General features: G+C 36.3%; 1 protein-coding gene, 1 non-coding gene and 1 pseudogene across 2 annotated transcripts; 2 read left to right on the top strand and 1 right to left on the bottom strand.

Moving 5' to 3' along the window:
• Nucleotides 1-2820: 2820 nt before the first annotated feature.
• Nucleotides 2821-4310, bottom strand: LOC141654726 (secreted RxLR effector protein 161-like). The gene is made up of 3 exons (XM_074461842.1): nt 3980-4310; nt 3745-3927; nt 2821-2837 (listed from the first exon to the last, which is right to left on the bottom strand). The coding sequence occupies exons 1-3, from the start codon at nt 4308-4310 to the stop codon at nt 2821-2823; spliced, it is 531 nt and encodes a 176-aa protein (XP_074317943.1).
• An 11613-nt stretch (nt 4311-15923) lies between these two features.
• On the top strand, nt 15924-21879 carry LOC141654725 (cellulose synthase-like protein E1; annotated as a pseudogene).
• TRNAM-CAU (transfer RNA methionine (anticodon CAU)) lies at nt 17799-17885 on the top strand. The gene is given in 2 exon segments: nt 17799-17836; nt 17850-17885. It is a non-coding gene; the product is annotated as a tRNA-Met (tRNA).
• Nucleotides 21880-26656: the final 4777 nt, after the last annotated feature.

The raw sequence follows: 26656 nt of genomic DNA, 5'->3' as shown, positions 1-26656 counted from the left end.
ATACATTATTAATCATTATTGTAAACATCATATTGTCACGATATAATTTGAATTTACATAAATACGAGTATATCTAAAGGACTCTTTATTAATGGACTGGTCTGACTCATAAGATCGTCCTATAAAATAATAAGTGATTTCTTATATATTATGTGAAAAAATTGCAATGTTTTTTAACTATAAGAATGATTTCGAGTTCCGAGTCGTCAGGCTAGTCGATAAAAAGAAGTGCATAGCTTTTTTTTTTCTTGATTAGGTAATAAAATTAGATTGATCCTCTAAGGTAGGACCAACTTATCTCATCCTTTCGAATGATAGATAGAGGTAAGTTGAAGTCACCGGCTTTCAAACCACCTCAAAAGAGTTGGACATGAATGTCCAATAGAAGCCATAAAATCCGTATTCATTTCGTTGTCTTTCATTGTAAAATTTTGTGTGAAGATTTGGTTTCCCACAAACATAGCATACCAGATTTGGTTTCTGGATCTTTGAGGTAGGTTTGGTGAATTTCCCTTGACTAGCTTTCTTGGCATTCTGACCCTTCGATTGACCCTGACCAGCTTTAGCCTTTCCCTTACCCTTGAACCTATCTTCTTTTGAAGACCCACCAGTTTCAACAAGATTGGCTTTGACAGTAGTAAGAGACAATTGGACTGACTTATCTTTCAGACGATTAGCTTCTTCAGTCCTCATGTGGCCTACTAGCTCTTGAAGGGACAAATCTTTCTTCTTATGTTTCAAATGGTTCATATACTCATTCCAGGAAGGGGGGAATTTTTCTAGCAAAACATTAGCCAAGAAAATTTCATCTAGTTTCATTCCCTCATTAGTGACATCAGCACACAAGTTCTCATAAACATGAACTTGCTCCATAATTGGTTTGTCATTTACCATTTGAAACCCAAGCCACTGCTCGACAACATATTTTTTCTTACCCGCATCGTCAGCCCCATATTTTTTCTCTAACAACTCCCATATGGTTTTAGCAGATTTATGGACCGAAAATAAATCAAAGAGGGTATTCGACATATGAGTAAGGAGATGGAACTTAGCAGTTTGTTATCCTTATCATGTTTCTTAATAGACTCCTCGATTAACTTAACGACAAAGAATGACGAAGGTGGGGTAGTTTCTACACTAGCGGCGTTCTACGAATGGGGAGGGTCGAAAAATAAAACATAGTCGATTTCTAACTGTTCAAAATACATAAGCGAGTTTACGAGACCATCTTTTGTAGTTCATACCGTCTAAGGGTTCCAATTTCGACAATTCGCATGAAATTTTGTTTGAGACGCACACCATTGTTACGACAGAAATTATATTGTTTTCAAATTGTTGGAATTAAATCGTAACAACGGATGAAAGACAAAGTGTAAAACTCGAAACAAAAACAGGAGAAAACTTATCGAAACGAGAATAGCATTGTCGTGGTAATGAAGCCACCGACTTGAAAACAATATCGCACGACTCGGTGGTTATCGCCTACACGCCGTACGTTTCCCAAGGTTAACACTGCAGCTTTCGAGCCGCACCACCAAGCAAGAAAGCTTTGGAACAAATGATACCGTGCCCGGAAAACTTCGGAACGTAAAGAGAACATATTTGAGAGGAGAGAAAGAGAAGAGAGTTTGTGTTGTGTATATTACTGAGAGTGAACAAATTTCATTTATAGGGGAAAATAGAGCTGTTACACAGACAAAATCAGAGTAATTAAGGGACGGTCAAACGTAATTAAGGGATTAATTACGCTCCCTTAATCTCTGCAATTAATAGGAGTCCGTTTTTAAAATAATGTTCAAAAATAAAATATTTATCGTTTTGGGTTGGTTTTGAAAGTATTTGTCAAAATGGTGTCCACGTAGGTTCGGAAAATTCCGAACTTAAAACACGGGATAAACACGCCATTAAAAATGGCGTGTTTACGGTAAAACTAGAAATTGGAAAAAAAATAAATAAATTAAGGAGAACACGCCGTTCAGTGTGGCGGGTCTTCTACATTAAACACGCCAATTAGACTGGCGTGTCTCTAACCCCCCAAAAAATCTAAATCTCTGGAACATTGAAACACAAATCTCTCTTCGTCCTTCTTGATTTCATGTTTTATTTGCAAGGTACAAACCCAATTTTCTGGTTTTAGTTTTATTAATTGATTACATGCTCCATTGATATCAATAATGATTGCTCTCCTCTACCGTTTCCGCACCACAAGATCCGAATTAATCACCTTCGTCCTTTGCTCACTTCAACAACAAACCTGGGCACTACACCGACAAAAAATAATTCGTGAAACACCTCACCTTACACAAGAGCTTAATTAGTGATTGATATCAATGGGTTAACAACTAACGGTAATCGATTGGTGATTGAATTAGGATTACGTAGTGCGGAATCGGTAGAGGAGAGCAACATGAGGTAGTTTTGGATGATTGGGTCGGTGCCGTGCTTTGTGGTGAAGGTGGTGGAGTGGGTAGTTAATTGAGTGAGGTTGTTTTGTGATGGTGTTGGACGATGCTCCATGCTATTCAAGAGTTGCAGGATACGTGAAGAGGATACGTGAAGAGAAACTCAGAAATGCAATGAAAAGAGACACGCCATTCTAAACGGCGTGTTTTCTTATTTTATAATTTTTTTTTCAATTTCTAGTGAACACGCCATTCCTAATGGCGTGTTTATCCCGTGTTCCAAGTTCGGAATTTTCCGAGCCTACGTGGACACCATTTTGACAAATACTTTCAAAACCAACCCAAAACGATAAATATTTTATTTTTGAACATTATTTTAAAAACGGATTCAATTAATAGTCATAAAATATTTTGACTATCACAGATACACTGAACCTGGACAAAGACCAAAAACACACAGCCCAAAAAGAGAATAAAAGAGGGCCTTTGGCCCGCCCCGTAGGGGCTATACCCAAACCCCAACCCGAGCCCGAGCGCGAGCCGGCGCGCGCGTGTGTGTGTTTGGATTAGACTCACAGGCCCAACACTCTCAACAAAAGTCTCTTTGGTCCAACTCTTATCCACTTGGGGAGAAAGTAGATATATAAACATCATAAAACTATTTTTCCCCACCGATGTGGGAGGATGGCAAAACTCCTTTTGACTTTTTGGCTTTACTTGAAGCCATTACTACCAACAATCCCCCACTAATGGCGAAGAGAAAGCTAAAGAGATATTCCGGGTAAGGAAGGATTGGATACTTAAACGTTCAATGTCTTTCGACTTGAATTGACGTATTAGTGAAATGAGGCAACAACTTACTTTCAACAAGTGAATATCTTTCGATTTGAATTCCTCATCGGACTTCGGCCGTTGTATTCCCCACACTCCCAAAGGTAGCTCAAGTGCTTCTCAGTAGCACTTCTCACAAGAGCTATTAAGGACAAAGTCCAACCTCAAATAAAAACACAATCCATCAAGTGCGTCTCGAAAGCACCACCAGAATTGACTATGGATATCAAATGCCATAGGAATGAGCTATAGAGTCCATCAAGTATTACACTCAAACTTGATTCAAGGACTTAAGCCCCATTCCCCTCGACATATCAAGGACTACTCTCCTTGTTAACCCTTTAGTAAGGGGATCAGCAAGATTGTGTTTTACCACACCGTGCCTGATCCGAATATGTCGTTTCTTACCATTGTAGACATTATTCTTAGCAACACTGATAGTTGCTTTACAATCACATAGAAGGGAGACTGGTGCAACCTGTCCCCCCCCCCCCCCCCCACACACACACACACAAAGGCACGTCTGCTAGTAAGTTCCTCAACCAATCTGCTTCTTGACCTGCCAACTCAAGAGCAATGAACTCAGATTCCATGGTGTAGCTAGCTATACAAGTCTGTTTTGCAGACTTCCACGATATAGCTCCTCCACCCAAGGTGAACACATAACCACTAGTGGAATGAATTTCATCATTACCTGCAACCCAATTTGCATCACAAAGATCCTTCTAATACAAAGAGAAATTTACCATAATGCAAGCACAAATCAATTGTTCCTTTTAGGTATTTAAGTAAACGACGAAGTGCATTCCAATGCTCGGCATTGGGGTTATGTGTATATCGACTCAGCCTACTAACAGCATAAGCAATGTCTGGTCGAGTACAGTTCATGAGAAACATCACACTTCCTATAATTCTAGCATATTCTTCTTGTGAGACACTATCACCCAAGTTCTTACACAAAGATATACTAGCATCATAAGGAGTTCTAGCAGGTGTAACATCAAAACTATTAAATTTCTTCAACACTTTTTCAACATAATGTGACTGACTAAGGGATATACCACTCGGGGTTTTCATAACTCTAACTCCAAGGATAACATCAGCTTCTCCTAAGTCTTTCATCTCAAAACGTGATGACAAAAATTGTTTGGTTTTATTTACAACAAATAAATTATTACCAAGAATTAACATGTCATCAACATACAAGCATATAATCACACAATCTGACCCAAACATTTTAGAATAAACACATGAATCAGAATTGTTAGTTATATAGCCATCATCAATCAAAGTGTTGTGAAATTTCTCATACCACTGTTTAGGTGCTTGTTTAAGACCATATAGTGATTTTCTCAGTTTACACACTTTACTCTCTTGACCCTTTACCACAAACCCCTCGGGTTGCAACATATAGATCTCTTCATTTAGGTCACCATTCAAAAAGCGCTTTTACATCCATCTGATGTACCACAAGATCATGAATAGCAGCCAAAGCAATAAGAGTTCTAATGGTGGAAATTTTAGTCACAGGTGAGTAAGTATCAAAATAGTCAATATCTTTCTTTTGTGTAAACCCCCTCACCACAAGTCTGGCCTTGAACCTTTCTATTGTTCCATCAGGTCTCATTTTCTTTTTAAAGATCCATTTGCTACTAATGGGTTTACTACCTTTAGGCAAATCAGTTAACTCCCAAGTCTGATTAGAAACAATAGAATCTAGTTCATTTTTAATAGCTTCTTTCCAAAAGACAACATCTATAGATCTCATAGCCTCATCATATGTTTTTGGATCATCTTCTATTAAAAAAGCAGAAACAAGCTCATCAAAAGCACAAATATCACCTGCGAATTCAGATAAGTGAAGTCTGATAGCATCAGTTCTGACGAAATCACTCCCGTAGCTTTTTTCAATTCTGGGCCTTTTGCTCCTTCTTGGTTCAACTGCATGATCCACAGAAGTACTAGTACTCGCATGTATAGAACTGTCGGTAGGGTTAACATGCACATTAGAAACAACAGGGACATCTGGTAGTGATACCATTTCCTTCTTCAAAGGAAATACCTGCTCAAAAAACTCAGCATCTCTAGCCTCAGATATAGACCTGTCACTTAAAGACATGAACCTATAAGCAGAACTGTTTTTAGCATAACCAATGAAAACGCAGTCATAAGTCTTAGGTACAATGGTTGGCCTCCTAAAGCTACGTAGACCTACTTTAGCCAAACACCCCCACACTTTAAGGTAACTTAAGTTAGGAGCATAACCTTTCCACATCTCATAGGATGTCTTGTCTAGTTTCTTATGAGGTACCCTGTTAAGAATATGACAAGCTGAAAGCACCGCTTCCCCCCACATATCATCAGAAAGGCCAGAACTTAAAAGCATAGCATTCATCATTTCTTTCAAAGTTCTATTTTTACGTTCAGCTACTCCATTCGATTGAGGTAAGTATGGTGGGCTCTTTTCATGTATTAAACCATTTTTCTCACAAAAAACTACTAAATAACCAGAGCCATACTCTCCTCCTCGATCGGACCTGACTCTTTTAATCTTCCTATCAAGCTGATTTTATACCTCAGTTTTGAACTTTATAAACATGTCATCAGCTTCACTTTTATTTCTAAGCAAGTATACGTTGGTATATCTAGAGAAATCATCAATAAAAGTGACATAATAATGTTTACCACCTCTACTCATGGTGTTTTTGAAGTCAGCTAGGTCGGTGTGAATTAACTCAAGAAGACTCGTTTGTCTAGTTGTAACAAGTCTACTAGGTTTCTTAGCAAATTTGGCCTCGACACAACTAGGACACTTCTCATGAGTTTCTGAAGATAACGAAGGAATAAGCGACATAGATTTGAGCCTTTTAATCGAATCAACATTCACATGACCTAATCTACCATGCCAAACATCAATAGACTCAGCAATATAAGCAGAAGTAGAAGCATTATTATTAATGATAGGAGAATCAACATTCAAAACAAATAAACCCCCACAGAGATAACCCTTGCCCACAAAATCCCCATTGCGCGACATTACAACCTTGTCAGCCTCAAAAACAAGTTTCACACCAGCTTTGTTTAGCAAGGCACCAGACACGAGGTTTCGACGGAAAGTAGGAACATATAAAACATTATTTAAAGCAAGAATTTTCCCTGAGGTTAGTTTGAGAAAGATCTTGCCTTTGCCGGTGATAACAGCAGAAGAAGAGTTACCCATGTAGACACATTCACCATCAGCAACATCTTCAAATTCAGCAAAGAGATCCTTGTTAGCACAAAGATGCCTTGAAGCCCCTGTATCCAGAATTCAATCACTAGCATTTGCAACCAGATTAGCCTCAACCACTACAAATTTTTGAATAATATCATCCTTTTCAAAGAACATTAGCTTCAAGCAAAACTTTCTTTTGAGGACACTGATAAGCTTTGTGACCCATTTTCCCACAAAGATAGCATACCAGATTTGGTTTCTGGATCTTTGAGGTAGGTTTGGTGAATTTCCCTTGACTAGCTTTCTTGGCATTCTGACCCTTGGATTGACCCTGACCAGCTTTAGCCTTTCCCTTACCCTTGAACCTATCTTCTTTTGAAGACCCACCAGTTTCAACAAGATTGGCTTTGACAGTAGTAAGAGACAATTGGACTGACTTATCTTTCAGACGATTAGCTTCTTCGGTCCTCAAGTGGCCTACTAGCTCTTGAAGGGACAAATCTTTCTTCTTATGTTTCAAATGGTTCATATACTCATTCCAGGAAGGGGAGAATTTTTCTAGCAAAACATTAGCCAAGAAAATTTCATCTAGTTTCATTCCCTCATTAGTGACATCAGCACACAAGTTCTCATAAACATGAACTTGCTCCATAATTGGTTTGTCATCTACCATTTGAACCCAAGTCACTGCCCGACAACATATTTTTTCTTACCCGCATCGTCAGCCCCATATTTTTTCTCTAACAACTCCCATATGGTTTTAGCAGATTTATGGACCGAAAATAAATCAATGAGGGTATTCGACATATGAGTAAGGAGATGGAACTTAGCAGTTTTGTTATCCTTATCATGTTTCTTAATAGACTCCTCATTCGACTTAACAAGAATGCATTTGGTGGGGTAGTTTCTACACTAGCAAATGATTCTGAAAGAAAGGAGGGTCAGAAAATAAAACATAGTCGATTTCTAACTGTTCAAAATACATAAGCAGTTTCTGAGACCATCTTTTGTAGTTCATACCGTCTAAGGGTTCCAATTTCGACAATTCAGACAGAATTTTGTTTGAGACGACAGCCATTGTTACGACAGAAATTATATTGTTTTCAAATTGTTGGAATTAAATCGTAACAACGGATGAAAGACAGTGTAAAACTGAAACAAAAACAGGGAGAAAACTTATCGAAACAGAATAGCATTGTCGTGGTAATGAAGCCACTGACTTGAAAACAATATCGGCACGACTCCGGTGGTTATCGCCTACACGTCGTACGTTTCCCAAGGTTTACACTGCAGCTTTCGAGCCGCACCACTGAAGCAAGAAAGCTTTGGAACAAACAGATACCGTACCCGGAAAAACTCAGAAGCGACAGAAAGAGAACATATTTGAGAGGAGAGAAAGACAAGAGAGTTTGTGTTGTGTATATTCTGTGAAGTGAACAGCTCTATTTATAGGGGAAAATAGAGCCCGGGCCGGGTCGGGCCGGCGCGCGCGCGCGCGTGTGTTTGGATCAGACTCACAGGCCCAACACTCTCAACAAAAGCCTCCTTGGTCCAACTCTTATCCACTTGGGGAGAAAGTAGATATATAAACATCATAAAACTATTTTTCCCCACCGATGTGGGAGGATGGCAAAACTCCTTTTGAGTTTTTGGCTTTACTTGAAGCCATTACTACCAACAAGAATCACATGTTGGTCTTCTTTATTGGAGAAGAGAGGAAGAATGATCTACATTATAAACTAAGGAGCTACTCCACCTATTGCCAATTGGTTTTGGGATGAAACCTTCTTGGACTTGTAAAGTAGACAATATCTCCTCCTTGACGGGCACAACCCAGGTCCATGTACTAAATTTCATCCCCATCAATAGTTTACACTTACTTTATTTTAGCTTTTTAAAATTGAAAATTTGTGAGGCCTTGTTCTCTGAACTGAACTGAAATTAAGTCTAAAAGAACAGGGCCTAACAACGGCTCCACAAGTTCTCTTTGCTATGAATATTTATATTTTGAAAACTTTAATCGAATGTAGTAGAAATGTACAATGTAGTATACCGTATTAGATACCGTAAATATGAAATATTTATGCAATAGTGTATTTCCTTTTATTATGATAGAATGTATATCGTTGATATTGTTTCGTGTATTACGTTCTTATTTGTAACTAGCCTTGTATCTCAACTATATATATACTACGCTCAATAGAATGACCCGATCAGGAATTCAGTTATTCACATGGTATCAGAAAATTAGGTTAATTTCTCACAAGCAGCCTCTTTTTCGATTCCGCAACCGTCACCATCTTTGTCATCTCCCTCTCATGCTACGGCCAAAAGATGCCGACAAATCTCAGAATTTCGGTAAGTCCGGACTCCACCCTGTATACTCTATCAATAACATTTTTCACAAGGTTCGTATGTCAGTCGGGGTGAAACTCATGTATTCTTCGTGGGTCAAACTGTTTACACTTGATGCTCGCGGGTATAAAGTCTCTCATCACATCGATGGTACCCGCCCTCTTACCAAGACTGATCCGAATTATGAGGAATGGTGCGAAATCGACGCACACATTTTTCAATGGATTTACGGATCCATATCAGACGACCTCCCCCTTCGAAGCCTTCAAACAGAGTCCACGGCCCACGAGGCATGGACACGCCTCAATAATCATTTCCACAATAATAAGGGGTCGCACACTGCAACCTTGGAGCATGAGTTTACGAACCTGTCACTTGCCAAGTCCGCCTCGCTGGATGAATATTGTCAAAAGTTGAAAGACGTCGCCATCGAACTCATTGATGTCGGAAGCACGATCATTGATCAGCGTTTGGTGCTCCAATTAGTTCGTGGCCTGCTAAGCAATTGGGACACAATTGGGGGATATATCAATCAAACGATGCCCACCTTCGGAAATGCTCGAAGTATGCTACGACTCGAAGAACAACAAAGGTCTGCTCTTTCTGACGACTCTAGTGCTACGACGCTAACCGCCCCTGCTGCATCATCTTCGGCTCCTCCTTCGAATTTGGTTGACGGATCTGGTAGTTTACTCCGCCTCTTTGCAACAATGGTGGTGGTGTTGGGAATTGGAACAAAAACAAGCTTGGCAACAAGGGAAAAGGGAAAGGCAATGGCAGTGGTTGGAATCGCGGTGGTAGCAACAATTCGGGTGGTTTCCAGCCTGCTTAGACATGGGTCGCATCCCCTGTTCAAATCTGGTCGTCTCAGAACTTGAATGTTCCACGGACAACACCACCGTGTCCCTACCCCACTCCAGCCGCAGGTCAGGTATTCTTCACCGGTGATGGCCTTGAGTCGTCTCAACGCGGTCAAGCATTTCAAGCTTTGGCTCTCTACCAACACGAGGACAATAATTGGTATATGGACACGGGCGCCTCGTCACATTTGACGTCCGAGACAGGTATGCTAACCCCTCCCTTTAATAAAGCAGTATTCGGTCAATTTATGTTGGCAATGGTAAATCTAGGTCTATTTATGTTGGCAATGGTAAATCTATTTCGGTTCACGGTTAGGGCCAAACATCTATCGCCAAATCTAACCGACATTTGTCCCTTAATAATGTTTTGTACACCCCACAAATAGTTAAAATTTTGACTTCCGTACGTCAATTCACCACAGTTAATAACATGTCTGTTGAATTCGACCCCGCTGGTTTTTCTGTATAGGATTTACGGACTGGGACAATGATAATGAGGAACAATAGCACCGATACTCTCTATCCCGTATCAGCCACATCGTCAAGTGAGCCGCCCACTGCCTTCCTTGTTGAGTCATGTCTGACCTTTGGCATCCTCGCCTTGGTCATAATAATCTTGCATGCTAATCTTAGGATCAAACGTTTTATTACTTGTTGATGGGGCATATTCTGCACCCGCTGACCGAGTCAACATATTGAGCAAGGTCAAAGATATCCACAGCAAGTCAACACCTTGGACAGCCTAACCGACATAGCCTGTCGGCCTGTCACTTGGGTCTCGGCTAGGCAACTAGCCAGCCGGGAAGCATATCCGCGTACTCACATCCAAGACCCCTCGGCATGGAGTCAACAGGGCCCGCCGGCCTGCCATGGGTCCCTCGGCCGAGGGTAGAACAGTCTTTCCACCTGCTCTGCCACTTGGCCACTACGTGACAAAAGATGAAAGTCTATAAATACTCCTCAACCCTCATTGAGGAAGGGATCTGAAAATAAGCTAATAATCCACAACTAATCTGGTATAAACTCTCTTATCTCTCTACAATATACTTGGCCAAGTAACACACAACTTAATCCTCTTAAGTTTACTGACTTGAGCGTCGGAGTGAGTACGCTCGGTACAAAGCCGAGCCCTCAGTTTGTTCATTATTTCAGGAGAGGCCGAAAGGAAGAGTCAAGCAAAATCATCATTCTACAAAGCTTACGTGGTCATAACACTGCTCCGTAATCACACCCGGAACAATTGGAGGAAGAAGCCGGGGAAGAAATTTTTACTTGCGCAGAATAACAATCAACACTCATCGAAGGTCCATACCACGGCATAGACTACGCTGGGGGCAAATTGATGGGGCATATTCTGCACCCGCTGACCGAGTCAACATATTGAGCAAGGTCAAAGATATCCACAGCAAGTCAACACCTTGGACAGCCTAACCGACATAGCCTGTCGGCCTGTCACTTGGGTCTCGGCTAGGCAACTAGCCAGCTGGGAAGCATATCCGCGTACTCACCTCCAAGACCCCTCGGCATGGAGTCAACAGGGCCCGCCGGCCTGCCATGGGTCCCTCGGCCTAGGGTAGAACAGTCTTTCCACCTGCTCTGCCACTTGGCCACTACGTGACAAAAGGTGAAAGTCTATAAATACTCCTCAACCCTCATTGAGGAAGGGATCCGAAAATAAGCTAATAATCCATAACTATTCTGGTATAAACTCCTTTATCTCTCTACAATATACTTGGCCAAGTAACACACAACTTAATCCTCTTAAGTTTACTGACTTGAGCGTCGGAGTGAGTACGCTCGGTACAAAGCCGAGCCCTCAGTTTGTTCATTATTTCAGGAGAGGCCGAAAGGAAGAGTCAAGCAAAATCATCATTCTACAAAGCTTACGTGGTCATAACACTGCTCCGTAATCACACCCGGAACACTTGTAATAAGGAGCGTCGCTTAAAGTTGAGTCATGCTTGTCAAATTGGCAAGCATAAGCGTCTTCCTTTTTATAGCTCAAATTCCGTCTCTGTGTCACCATTTGATATAATTCATTGTGATTTGTGGACTTCTCCTATGCTTAGTAAATGCGGTTTTAAATATTATATGGTTTTAATTGATAGGTATACTCAATATGTTTGGATTTACCCGCTGAAATTCAAGTCCGAGGTGTTCGCAAAATTTATTCAATTTCGCACCTTTATTCGCACTCAGTTTGAACGTGAAATAAAGAGTTTTCAATGTGATATGGGGCGCGAATTTGATAACTCCTCGTTCCATCAATTCGCTGCCAAACACGGTCTAACACTCCTTTTCTCGTGTCCACAACTTCCCCACAAAATGGTACGGTCGAGCGCATGATTCGAAGACTAAATGAAATTATTTTAGCCTTACTATCTGTAACACCCCCATAAGTCGGGATCCTTTCTCAAGGCAACCCCAACCGATGAGAGTGCGAACAAACAAGTAAAGAGTAATTTAAGACAACAAACTAGTTTCATGATCTTCTATACAGAGTATATGGCAGGAGTATTGTCCACGCAAACCAAAACCTCATAATATATTAATATTTTTTTCTCGTGTAATTATTCGGAATAATTAATTACATATAATCATAGTTATCTAATATACCATCTCTTCTTTATTTGGATTTTATGTCAAAAGCAATAATTGATCGAGATAGAGGAAGTACGGAGTTTGATTTAGCAGTTTCTTAATACGAATATATATCCATCTTAAAAATAAAACCATGAAGCCATGATAAAGTTCGAGATCATTCCCTAACGATTGGTAATTATTTGGTACAAGTAATTTGGTAAGGATCCAAATCATTAAATCAAGTGTTGAGTAGACATGTTATATTTGAATTCCATCCTATTATATTCTAATGGCGTTATCATGCCTGACGTAATGTAATTATATTACTTCGTATATCATGCCTGACGTAATGTATTATAGTACTTGGGGGCCAAGCAGCATTAGACATTATTGACTTGTTTCTCTTATTTGGCATATTACTAACAAAAATTCTTATTTGTAACAACCTATTCATTCCAAGTTTATGACCAGTCAACTATGAGTATCCCCCCTACTACTAAGAGAATAAAAATTCTCAAAAGTTTTCCCTCCAAACTCTACCTACTTATATAAGGAAAGAAATAAAATTTTCTCATTAAACTATAATTTTTTTCTTAAAGCATGACTTTTTTTATTAAATTCTAAATTATAATTATATAATGTTTTAATCAAACTAAAATAAAAGGAATATAAAATTATAAAATACAAAATCATTAATTTTTCTTCGAAAATGACTTAATGCATACTTAAACTATATAAAACAATAAAATAATATTATTAGCTACGTGAAAAAAATTCATTAAGATAATTTAAGCAAAGTTATAAAATAAATTCATTAACTTTATGTTAAAAAAAAATTCATGACATACTACGTTTTTTTTTTCTCATATTAAAATACAATTAGGTGAAATATAAAAACTTGAAGGTATAAAATTTGGAATGAATCCTCCTATATACTAAGAGAATAAAATTCTCCGAAGTTTTCCTCAAAAAGGTATCAAGCTAAATAAGAAAATAAAAATACTTCTTTCTTTAAATTATTATCATTTCATCAAAATATAACATTTTAATCAAATAATAGTATTTTCTTTGAAAATCTAAATTATAATATTTTAATTAAAGAAGATAAATTCACTATAATTTTATAAACTCTAAATTTCTGAATTTTTGTTATGTATTATTACATATGAGAGAATGACTTGACATATTTTGTATAAAACAAAAAATTAAACTGATTTAATTAGCTTCATCACAAAAAAAAAAAAAAAATCATTAACATAATTTGAGAAAAATTATTATTTGTAATCATTAGTTTTATGTTAAAGAAAAAAATTATTAAACATATTTTTTAACTTTACTAAATTCTCTTGATTAGTTCATAGTTCATTTTTTTCTCATATTAAAATACGATGAGGTATATGAAAAATATGAAAAATTAATAATGTATCAATTTAAAATATTTAAATAATAACTAAAAACAAACCTCTATATATACCGCAAATGTGCGGGATTTACACTATTAAATACCAATAGTATAATTGTTACATTCTCTAATATCCCTATTTAAAAAACCGCGCATTTGCGCGGGATCTATACTAGTTTTTATATTATACCACTAAAATACAATGTACTACTCTATAAGATTGTCCAAATCATAAACATATTGGACTGTTTCGAAAATTATTACTAGCGTTTCTAAGGGTAGAGTTCTACCTACAAACGTCTCTAGCTGATGTAAAATGAGTAAATGACCACTCTTTTAACGTTAATAAGAATATTTTAGCAATTAATCACTTTACTAGTATAGAATATAGATCCCGCGCAAATGCGAGGTAAATATATGCCTTTTAATTTTTAATGTATTAGTTATAGATTTTTCATTTATATCTCACGAATTTTTATAAAAAAATAACGAATATTAAAATTAATCAAAAGAATTGAATAATTTCATAAATTGTGTTTTTTATGAAAATATTCCAACTACAACAAATTATTTAAAAAAAAAAAATCTTTTTTCATCACGAAGTTAATAATAGGAGATACAATTTTTATGTATAGATTATTTTAAATGGAAAATTAGTTTAATAAATGAGAATCTAATTTGTTTCCATATATAAGTTTGAGCACTTTGAAGGAAAAACTTTAGAAAAGTTGTATTCTCTTAGTATTTTGATATGAAATAAAAAAATTAAAATGAAAAACTAATAAAAAAAATTATGTAAGTTGTGAATTTTTTTTAGTGAATGTTTTTTTTTTTGTCACGAAGTTAATAGTAATCATGTGTCAAGTTATTCTCTACAGTAAAAATTATTGCATTACTGAAAAATTTAGAAACTTATACTTTATAGTTTAATATCAATTTTATTTTATTTTAATGAAAAAATCATAATTATAAATTTATTTTAAAAATTAGAGTTTATTTATAAGAATATATTTATTGAAAAGATGATAATGTAATGAAAGAAAATTTTATTTATTTACTTATTTAGCTAGATGTTTTTTGGAGGGAAAACTAAGAGAATTTTTATTCTCTTAGTAGTAGGGAGATTAGTGGTAAAAAAAAAGAAATGATCATAGTTATGAGAACTTGGATTAACTTGTAACTACCTGTAAGAATTTCTTTTATCTTAGGATCAATTAATTTTTACACCTTATAAAATCAACTTTTCTAAATTTACACCCTTATAAATTTTTTTTAATATTTTACACCCTTATAAAACACTTTTGATCAAATTTTCCCCCTTTACACAGATTTCGGTGTAAAAAATGTTGAATTTACGATATTACCCCCATTTATTAGTTCATTTTCATACTTTTATTTTCTTTATCTTATATTAGGCGAGATTTGATATTAGTTATTTGACCAATTCAGTAGTTTGTCGTTGTTGATCAAAGACCAACCGTGGCTTGTTAACTGCTTAAATGCTATACTTGATACTAATCAACTAACCTGTTCATTTGCTGAGACGTCTCTTTATCAAGCCTCCCTTCAATATGGTATGTTATATTATTTCGAAATTAGGGTAGCGAGACCCTCGTCGTAGTCATCAAAAGAAGGAGAGAGGGGGTAGATAGAAGATCGATAGAATAAAAGATAAAGAAGGTAGAAAAAAAGAAGAAAATAAGTACAAGAGAGAAGGAAAGAGAGGTAGAGATTGAAGAAAGAAATAAGGATAGGGCCATTTTCGTCACAAATTGTGGGTTTTATGATGGAAAATTAAAAATTTTGACGGAATATTTCATTTTTTACACCGGAATCAGAGTAAGGGGTAAAAATTTGTTCAGAAGTGTTTATAAGGGTGTAAAATATTAAATTTTTTTTATAAGGGTGTAAATTTAGAAAAGTTGATTTTATAAGTGTGAAAAGATTAATTGTCCCTTTATCTTAATAAGAGATCTTCGGATTAAGTCCTGAAAATGTAATAGTGTCAAAACTCCTGATGGAAAATTTTATCGTCTTATTAATCATGTCCGATTTGATCAGAATTAAATCGCATAGTGTATGCGAAAAAAACGATCCAGTCGTTACTTTTTTAATCAAAGAGAACAAAAATCTTTTGAACTTTCAACAAACATTTACCTCCTAAAAAGTGCACTTGTTCCTTGCACCCCACACAATCATTCCAATTAAAAAATATAATAATTTAAATATTCATAATGAGCCGAACTATATATATATGTTGTCTATAGGAAGCTTAGGGATAAGACATGCATCAAAGTAAACCAACCAAACTATGGAGAACTCAAACATTCAACCTCTCCAAGAATGCCATGTCCTAAACTTTAGGGCAACTCTTAATAAAATTTATTCATTTTCTCATTTCTTAGCACTAATTGTCATATTCTACTATAGAGGGTCCTTTTTCTTTAACAAAAATGACCCTAAATTCTACAAAATTCCTATATTACCATGGCTAATAATAATTATAGCCGAATTATCTGCATCGACCATGTGGCTCCTTAAACAACCTATTCTGTGGCGGTCTGTTACTCGGACCGCCCTTACAGAAAGGTTGCCTAAGGATGAAAAATTGCCTGGAATTGACGTGTTTATATGTACGGCTGACCCGAAAAGGGAGCCTACTATCGATGTTATGAACACGGTTATTTCGGCCATGGCCTTAGATTACCCTACTAAAAAGTTGAGTGTATATTTGTCTGATGATGGAGGTGCTTCTGTGACTTTGGATGGTTTGAAAGAGGCTTGGGAGTTTGCTACATGGTGGCTTCCTTTTGTTAGGAGGTATAATGTCCAAACTATTTGTCCTAGAGCTTATTTTGAGCTTCCGGAAGAGGTTACTGAAAATTTGGAGTTCTTAGAATATAGAAAGTTAATCAAGGTAACTTTTAATCTCATTTTACCAGATTATTTCATTGTTTTAGGTAATTGGTTCATATATAAGTTAATTGGTCAATTGTTTTGCTCACGATTAGTGTTAACGAGCAAGATTTTCTGAGAGACCGTCTAACATTTATTAGTAAAAATAAAATAGTAAACATCTATCATGTGAGAGCTTTGACGTTAACATTATTGTGACAACGCCTTACGATAGATTTGAAGGCCAGGATTAAATATGCATTTGAAAATGTTTTGAAATTAAAAATATCTTTTAATATTGGCCGAGTTAAAAATTGTATAGGTCAACTAATACAGAAATATACTCAATAATTTCATATTTTTCATTGTCGATAATATAAGCAATCGGCCCTATTAACCTCTCGCTTTGCCATTACCACTTATCGTTAAAAGAAAAATATTATTTTACAATAAAATGTCAAAGTACAATTTTATTTTGATATTATTAGTGTCCTTTTAATTGAGAATTGGGTTGGAATGTTGGATAATGTTATAGGAGAAATTTGACAACTTTGAATACCGAGTGCGCCAAAGAATGCAGAAATATGAGGTTGATCAAAGTGATGCTAATTCAAGTCCTACTAATCATCCGGCACTTGTACAGGTTTTAATTTCTTCTCGTCCTCTTCTACATTTACGGTAGTCAATGGTGGAGCTAGGGGGCTAAGCTAGCAGGGGGGCGGTCGTCCCCCTGACGGATTAAATTTTTGAAGTTTTTAGTTAAATTTCTCGAAATTTTTTCAAATGTACCTTATGAAATTAGTCGTCCCCCTCCCCACCTAATTCAAATCATGGCTCCGACACTGACGGTAGTTATTATCATGAATGATAGTGTGTCATCAGATAATATCCAGAGTGTTAGTATCACCCTATCATATGTAGTACTTTTTATATGGTTTATCATTTTAATACACATGCATGTTCTTGAAAGATTCTCATTTTTGTTATTCTTCGAACGAAAGGTTTAGACTTTAGAGTACTATAGTTGACTACAAATTACAAATGGTACTCGTATAGTGATGAAATGGACGTATCGAACCATTTGTTAATTATGGGAAAATTTAGTTATCAGTCATTTATGTTGAATCAATGATTGTGCATAATACTCCAAAATGGTAATGAGAATGACAAAGGTGTAACCAAATGAGTATTGAGCGGAGTATGTCTCTATCCTCGGTCGTTGATAAATACATTTGGTAAACGCCAAAGTATAACAAGGGGTGGTGGCGCAGTTGGCTAGCGCGTAGGTCTCATAGCTATATTGAGTGATCCTGAGGTCGAGAGTTCGAGCCTCTCTCACCCCATTGTTTAATTTTTTTTTCAAATACTAACAATTTTGTAACCTTTTTTTCCATGAATTTACTCAAGATGGTGAATGAGAGTTCGGTACAAAAGGTAGCAGTAAATCCAGAACAAGTCGATATGCCGTTACTCGTATACATTGCTCGTGAAAAAAGACCGTCTCAACCCCATAACTTCAAGGCCGGAGCCCTCAACGTCCTAGTACGTCTCCCACATTACAATCTATGTGAATACCGAGTACATGTTCACATGGCGAACGAACTAATTTGTTCCAATTTATGTCGTTTTGCAGCTAAGAGTTTCAAGCACAATGAGCAATTCACCATACATTCTAGTCCTAGACTGTGACATGTACTGTAATGGACCCACTTCGGCCCGTAAAGCAATGTGTTTTCACCTTGATCCTAGCATGTCTTCATCTTTGGGATGGGTTCAATTTCCTCACAAGTTTCATAACATTAGTGACACCGATATCTACGATAGTCAGATGAGATCTACATGGCCAGTAAGTTGCACCTACTACCTTCTTTTCTTATGCTTTCCTTTGTGTCGTAAGGTAGGCCTGTAGTAGTAGGACATGGGGTCGACCTGGTGAATGGGTCGATACGTGTCGAAAATAGTTTCTGTACTCCACTGTAGAAACTGGACCCGGCCATATGTGCTTGGCTTCTGAGTCCCATCATTCAATGTTGTCGGGATCGGAATTCTACTTTGGATCGATAGAGTGGGAATCGGTAGAATCGGATCGTAAGATTGTAAGATTCTACAAACCAATATAGAAGCGTAAGATCCAGGATCGGTCAAGCATTTTTAAATCGTAAAATCGTAGGATCGAATTGGAAATCTGATAAACAATGCCATCACTCCACGGGTTTGGCATGTGAATTGAGTATTGCTTCACGTCGGGTTTGGCATGTGTATTGAGTATTGTTTCATGTAAGATCGCACATGGGTTTAGGAGGTTCGACTTTAATACCATGTTAGAACACGCATGGGCATGGAACCATGCCGTCAAGAAAGAGAGAGAGTCCACTTTTCAAGTTTAAGGAAGTTCCATCCCAAAATCAATTGTGAATAGGAGTAGCCCCTTAACTTATAAAGTAGATTACACTTCTCTCTTTCTCCGATGTGGGAGACCTGCATGTGATTTTTCACTTCACATCCACATAACTTATATGAGACAGTTTCACACGTAAGACTAAACCAATAACCTTATATGTATAAATTATGAAAGGAGAATTACTTACGAATTTGGGTTGGTCTCATATGTAAGACTGTCTTACTCAAGACTCGTTCAACAGCTGAACAAGATTAACGGGGCAAATTCCTGAGCTTAAAACTACTAAAGCTCATCTTCAAACTTTGAGTTTTACCTTGGTTTTTTCAGATACTTCTTCCAGGGATGGACGGACTTCTTGGACCTGTATTGTGTGGAACAAACTTTTACATCAAGAGGCAGCCTTTATATGGTGTTAACTCTGGTACGTCTCTCTATAACTTTACCAACTAAGTTAGTTGTACTGTCATTGTCTGCTCTTAACAATTAGTTTCCAAATGCTAATTGTAAATCATAATTCATGCAGGTAATGATGACGTAAAAGAGTTGAAATCATTTCTCGGTTCTTCGAACGAGTTCATCAAATCACTTTGCCAAATCAACAAGCTTGACTCAATGAATGCTGGCAGAGAAATATCCTCTGTTTCACTACAAGAGGCTCATTTCTTAGCATCTTGTACTTTTGAACGACACACGAAATGGGGTGAAAAGGCGAGTAATATATACGGAGTACATACATTTATGCGAATTTTTTGGCAAATAGATGTTGATTAGCAAAATAATTAGGGAGTTGGGGTTATTTGAAACTATTTTGTCCAATAGTGTCCATGTCATATTTTTCTTTTTTTTTTTTTTAAGAAAAAAAAAAAAAAAATTGAATAGTGAAGCCGCTAAGAAAACTAACGGCTTAGTACTGTTTTCAAAAACTTTCACCTTCAAACATAGATGACAGCCTATTCTAGAAATGAACAACCACTGAAGCCGCTAAGAAAGTTAGCGGCTTCCCTATTTCTTTATTTTTCGTAAACTTGAACCCGACAAGGCCAGAATTCCTCGGCTCAGCCACAACGAATCTCAATGATCTATTGACTCAAGGCTCGAGATGGACAGCTGGCATTCTTCAAATCGGATTATCGAAGCATAATCCACTTTCTTACACTCCTTCAAAGATGAATATTCCTCAAAAGATGGTTTCTTCTTGGATAAGCTTGTATCCTCTCGACTTCATCTTTATCTTATGTTGTGCCATCTTTCCACCAGTTTGTTTCTTTTACGGCATTCCCTTATACGGTTATACCCTTCGGTAAGTACACGAAACAACCCGTCTAAATGGTGAGTCTCATACGATACTGCCTTGATTTGACACCCAATAACATGTCACTCATTTGGTTGTAGGGGTAGGCAACATCCGGTCCGGACCGTAAAAATGGACCGGAACTAAAAATTCCAGTCTGAAACCCGGTCCATAATTTTTAAATATTCCGGTCTGGTTCAGTCTTGGACCGGAAAGACCGGAATTATTTTATTTTTATTTTTTCGGTAAAATATTAATTAAAAATACATTAAAGGTTTACTTAATCCGGTCCAACAAGTCCAGATTTATGGACCGGAATTTGAAAAAGTGGGTATGTAAATTAACACAAATTCTCATTATAGACGGACACTATCCGTCTATACATATAGACGGATACCATTTCTCCTCACGAAATACCCATTTGCCATAAAATGGGAAGCACATAGGGGTACCCCACCTTGTCCCCCCTACCCATTTTATTAGAGGTCTTTACCCGTCAATACGTCACACCCGTCTATACCAAGACCTATTGGTAAATTAATTCTAGTTCAACCGATCCGGTCTGGTCTTGGACCAGAATTTTTCAGAACCGGTTCCGGTCCGGAATTTATATAATCCGGTCCGGTTCCGATTTGAGATTTTTGACGATTCCGGTTCGGTCAAGTCCGGTTTTGGACTGGTGTCCAGCCTATTTGGTTGTCTTCGGCGGCGGATCTAGTAAAAACATTTCGGGGTGTGCGGACACTGAAGACAGAATTTTTTTTGCGTATTTTGTCTAATTTTCCAGCTAAAAAAATAAATTTATAATAACTTTTTTATATGTATATAGATTTTAAATATTAATCCGAACCCCAGAAAGAAATTTTTCTGGATTCGCTATTGATTGTTTTAATGAAATTGGTCTCACATGTAAGACGTTTTCAAGTAATTGGTTTTACGATGAAACCTCACTGACTACCTATATCGTGTTCATTTGATTATTGATGCAGGTATTTGACCCATTATTCATACCATTTGCATATGTTTTCATCTCATCAAATGCGAAGCACCTCCTCGATGTGATCTTTATTAACAAAGGGTCAGTGAATTCATGGTTGAATGAACAAAGAATTTTCATGATAAAGGGTGTGACATGCTTTGTCTACGGAACACTCGAATGTGTAATGTCGAAAATGGGGATTCGAGAGGCAATGTTCATTCCAACTAATAAGGCCAATGAAGAAGATACAACCAAATGGTATCAAATCGGGAAATATGACTTTAGGACACCAACTATGATCCTTATTCCTCTTGTGACATCGGTCACATTGAACTTGCTTTGCTTTCTTGGAGGAGTTACAAAAATGATTGTCGCCGGAGATTGGGACAAATTGGTTGCTCAAGTGTTCTTATCTCTTTTCGTGTTGATGATGAGTTTTCCGATCATTGATGGCATGGTGTTTAGGAAGGACAATGCTCGAGTTCCATACTCGATTAGTATGATGTCTACCTTGTTGTCTATGGTTATCTTGAGCATAGGATATTTCATTCTTTAAGGTACGAGATGTCGTACCCTCGAGTCGTGTCAATTGAAATTATTGCACACACCGCAGTTTTATCAAAACGGGTATATCATTGTAAAGGAAATGTATATCATTGTTGCCAATTACAAAATAATGAGCTAAGTTTTAAAGGAATAAAGAATATTGTTTTCTAATTTTTACATGACTTGTTCATCATTTGTCTTCCTAATTAATCTAGATTTGGAGCGAGTTAACAAAATGCGCTACTTAGATTAACTAATAAGGGTCATTATAGCTTAATCAGAGGTCTTCGGTTTATGCCTAGAAATATACTAGTAGAGTTAAAATTCATAAGGCAGAGCTTAACTGCATAAGTCTTATAGTCCTACCTGGCTCAAATACGAGTTCAACCGGATAATATACGGCAAAAATATTGGACTGGGCCAGTTTAGCTCTAGTGCCTTGTGATGGAAATTGGGGTTCCAGTTTTCTACTTCACATAACCTCTCTATGATTGAATTGGTTGATAGCACAAATTTTAAACCAAGAATAGTAAAAGTCCAAGTAGAGGTAAACAGTAAATACTTACACTTGTTTCACTTTTATATTTTATTTTAGCAATATTATATTTATAAAGGTGGTAAAGCTAATCATACTCCCTCCATCCCGGTCATTTATTTACTTATTTCATTTTTGGTGTCTCATTCATTTATTTACTTTTTATATTATGTAAGATTTTATTAAGAATTGCTAATTATTAGATATTTCCGTCTTGTGAATATATTGTGCTTGTCCTCCAAGGTTGTAATCTTGTGTTATCTAATAATTAGCTATCCTTAATAGATTTTTGGATAATTTACTAATTTCATCATCAATGAAGTTCATTTGTCCTCCACGAACAACCACCACAAATGGTTTCGTCCCCTTGTCTTGGTTTTTATGCCAAAACTAAAGGTAAATGAATGAGCGGGATGGAGGGAATATATATTGGTCATTATTGTAAAATATCATATTATCACGACAGAATGTTAATTTACATAAATATGAGTATATTCTAAAGAACCTCTTGTTAAGCTTTATTTGGTGAAACTAGCCGAAAACTATAAAACTAGCTACAACTTGATAAGGTAGCTAAAAATTAGGAGTTGATTAGATGGCTGATTCTATAAAAAAAATGTTTAGCAAACTAACAGAATAAATAATTACTATAAATATCATAGAAAGGAAAGATAAAATAGAACCATGTACCTATTTCTAAAATGCTAGCTTAGCTAGCATTACATTTCACATAAATTATTTGGTTAAATAAGTTATTTGTCAATAATCTTATTGAAATTTTGGTCAAATATGTCACTTAAAACGTCTTGCTAAATAGAGCATTAATGGACTGGTGTTACTCATAGGATCGTTGTATAGAATAATAAGTGATATATTATTTGCGAAATTATTTTTTCGTGGCGTTTTTTAAGCATAAGAATGATTGATCAATTCTCATTTGTGACGGTCGGTATCCGTCACAAACTTGTGACGGGTCAAATAAAACTCACACTGGAGGATAAAGACAAGTCATTTGTGATTCCCTATATATGCATTCTACTCTTTGTCTTATCTATCCATGTGGGTGATACTTGACCCGTCACAAACTAATGACAAATATATCCATCACAAGTAAGACCTATTGAGAATGATTTCGAGTTCCGAGTCGTCAGGCTAGTCGGTAAGAAGAAGTGTATATTGTATCTGTGTATGGTACTCCGTGTTCATTTCGTTATCTTTCATTGTAACAATGACATCGTAAATTTATGATCATATACTCATAAGTCATAACTCATGTATACTTGTATGGTTGTATATTTGACGGTAGCTATTTAAAATTGAAAATTTGTAACAATGGTTCCACAACTTCTCTTCTTTTTGCTATGAATATTTTGAAAACATTAATCGAATGTAGTACGGAGTACAATGCAGTAAATATACGGATTGACATTCTTGACAAAAAAAATTCCAATTGGTCTCCCTTGTGACAGGTTACCATTTGTGGCGGATATTTTGTGAGATAAAATGGTAACAAAATGGGTTAGTGGAGAAAGGGGACCACATAAATAGTGTTGCAGAGAGAAAAAAAGTGGGTACTTTGTGAGATAAAGTGGTATCCGTCAGAAGCTTGTGACGAATATGTCATGTCTTCAATGAGAATTTGTGAAAAAATTCAGCCGACAGTGACATAGTTAGGAAATTGAATATGCTAGATTGGTGTGTAGACTATAGTGGACTAATGGTTTATAATAAGTCTCTCTTAAGATGATATTATTTGTCATTATCCGTCTTAAGTTTAAGATAAGTCAATTATATATCACTTGTACATATAAAAATATTTTTAAAAAAATTAATATATTTATCTTATATACACAACCACACAGGTGTTATAATATTTAACCTCTGTAACTCTGTTAAACTCAACACGAATAGCGTCATCTTAAATGCTAATTTTGTTGCATGTAAAACGTTGGACGAAATTTCGTGAATGAAGCCTAGACATGACGAGGTACAAGTACTTAAGTACACATGATATTTTCTTTTCATGTTGCTCAAATTAGATGCAATGAATGTTAGTATGTACCACATTTCTAACACTTTTGTTAGTTGAATGTTGAAAATAGGGAGTATCCATCTTTATGTGGTGAAATTATGCCTACCCTTGATAACAATTTTGCCAACAAAATAATAATGTTTTACTGTTTCATGTTTTCTATCAAAGAGCTCTTAAACTAGTAGCTTAAGAGTTTTGACCTATTATTATAATAGATGACGGGTTTGAATCTTCCCTCCCACATCAACAAAATAATGTTTACTGTTTAAAAAAAATCATCAAATTAGATGACAAACAAAAATTATACTCGTACTCTTTATGAGTAACATGTCTGTACAATCAAAATATTTTTGATGTACACAGTTTAAAAAAAACACATTGAAAATTTATATAAACGATCCGAAATCCCAAATAATGTTTTTGACACAAAAGTAAATTAAATACTCCCTCATATTCGGAATAACTCTCTCTATTGGAGGGTGACACAGGAATTAAGGGTGTTTGAATTAAATAAGCTAAAGTATTGTGGTAAAGTGAGATAATTGGAGAGAGAGAGAAGGTATTGTGGCGTATTATTGTGGGGTTAGGTGATTAAAATAAATATTGTTGTGAGGTGAGTTGATTAAAATAAGATAAAGTATGGTATTGTGGGGTATTGTTGTGAGGGCAAGGTGATTAAAAATAAGTATAAAATTTTACTAAAAAAAGAAATGAGGAGAGTTATATGAATAAATGAAAAAAGAAAAGGGGAAGAGTTATTATAAATAAGAGGGTGTGTTAGGTAAAGAAATATCATAATTGGTGTTAAATATGAATATCTTTTGAAGACTAATAGGTCAATTAATCATTAAAATGAATTGAAGTACAAACTAATTAGATCTTCTTCATTTTTTTCCTGTATATTTTCTTTTACAAATCCATTTAATAATATTATCCTCTTTATTATCTATTAACCATTTATTTCTATATATAAATCATGAACGTTTGATATTGAAGAATATAATTTGAATCATTAAAAGAAAATGAACTCTCTATTTCTTTTTAGAAAATAAACATGACGTTTAGGAACTTAGGATTAGATCAAATATTAATCCAACACACTAAATCTTCTAGTCTAATCACAATTCATAAGTGTCATCAGCCATCAGTAGTAGTACAAGTTAGCTACTGTATGGGGTACCATTTTTCATTTTTATAATCATAAAAGCAAACATTATTCGTGTTTTTTATCATACTCATATCGTTTTCACCATGTTTCTAAACTTTTTTTAGTCAAAGGTCATACACTCATACTACAAGAATATAATGGTGCTAGTTATATCATTTTCGCCAAATTATTTTTCAAACCCGATTATGAGCAGTACTTTTCATGATTTCACCTCGTCAATATTGTAATCGTCCTTATTATATGCCTTTACACACAAAAAAAAATGTTTTCCGAATAAATTAGTTCATTAACAAAGAGGTATTTACATAATCAGGATATCGATTCCTTTTTACTCCCTCCAATTCATAATAAACCTCCCATTTTATTTTGGCACAAAAATTAAGGAAACACACTACCCCACCATATAATTAAATTTGGACCACACAAATACACTACTCAACCATACAATTAAATTTGGACCACACAAACACTTACCAAAAAAGGAAATAAGGAAGTTATTGTGAATAACCGAAAAAGGAAATAGGGAGTTTTATTGTGAATTGGAGGGAGTACCATTTTTAGTTCTCATCTTATATTTCACTCCCATTATATTTTGACAAATTACATACAACCTGATTTTACATTTGAGATTGTGAAAAGTAGGGTTGGTCAACCATGTTGATGGGCTCAAGTCAGGACAGTGAAGGTGAACACGAAACTGGCTCAGGGAGATGTAACGACCCGAACCGCAACCATCATAACACAATCCCAATAAGATGAGATGTGTACCTTTTGGCTCGTTATTTGTCATCATTTAAATCCAAAAGAACAAGAACTTGTTAATCTATTAAAAGTTTCTCAGGATCTCCTTATTCTTTACTTGTGGAACAACTTCCCGCACATTTCATGGGGTGTTACAGACTTATAGGAGGGGTGACGGTTCTAAGCGGGCTAGGCTTGGCCAATTCAAGGTCAACCTGAAACCGGTTCGAGGGGGGTTGAGATGGGCCTATAGCGGGTTAGGGTTGAGGCGGGCCAAGGACGAGCCAAGTATGTTTCGGCAGACCCGAACACGGACTGAGGTAGGGGACGGATCTGGTCGGGCCTAAAACGGGTCGAGCGGGCCATGCTAATGTTAACCCGAGGGCAAACCGGTTAGGGATGGACCGAGTTGGCCCGCATG

This window comes from Silene latifolia, chromosome 5 (assembly GCF_048544455.1).
Source record: "Silene latifolia isolate original U9 population chromosome 5, ASM4854445v1, whole genome shotgun sequence".
Classification (NCBI taxonomy): Eukaryota; Viridiplantae; Streptophyta; class Magnoliopsida; order Caryophyllales; family Caryophyllaceae; genus Silene; species Silene latifolia.
The sequence above is the reverse complement of the archived record's forward strand: the minus strand, read 5'-3'. Positions and strand labels throughout refer to the sequence as shown.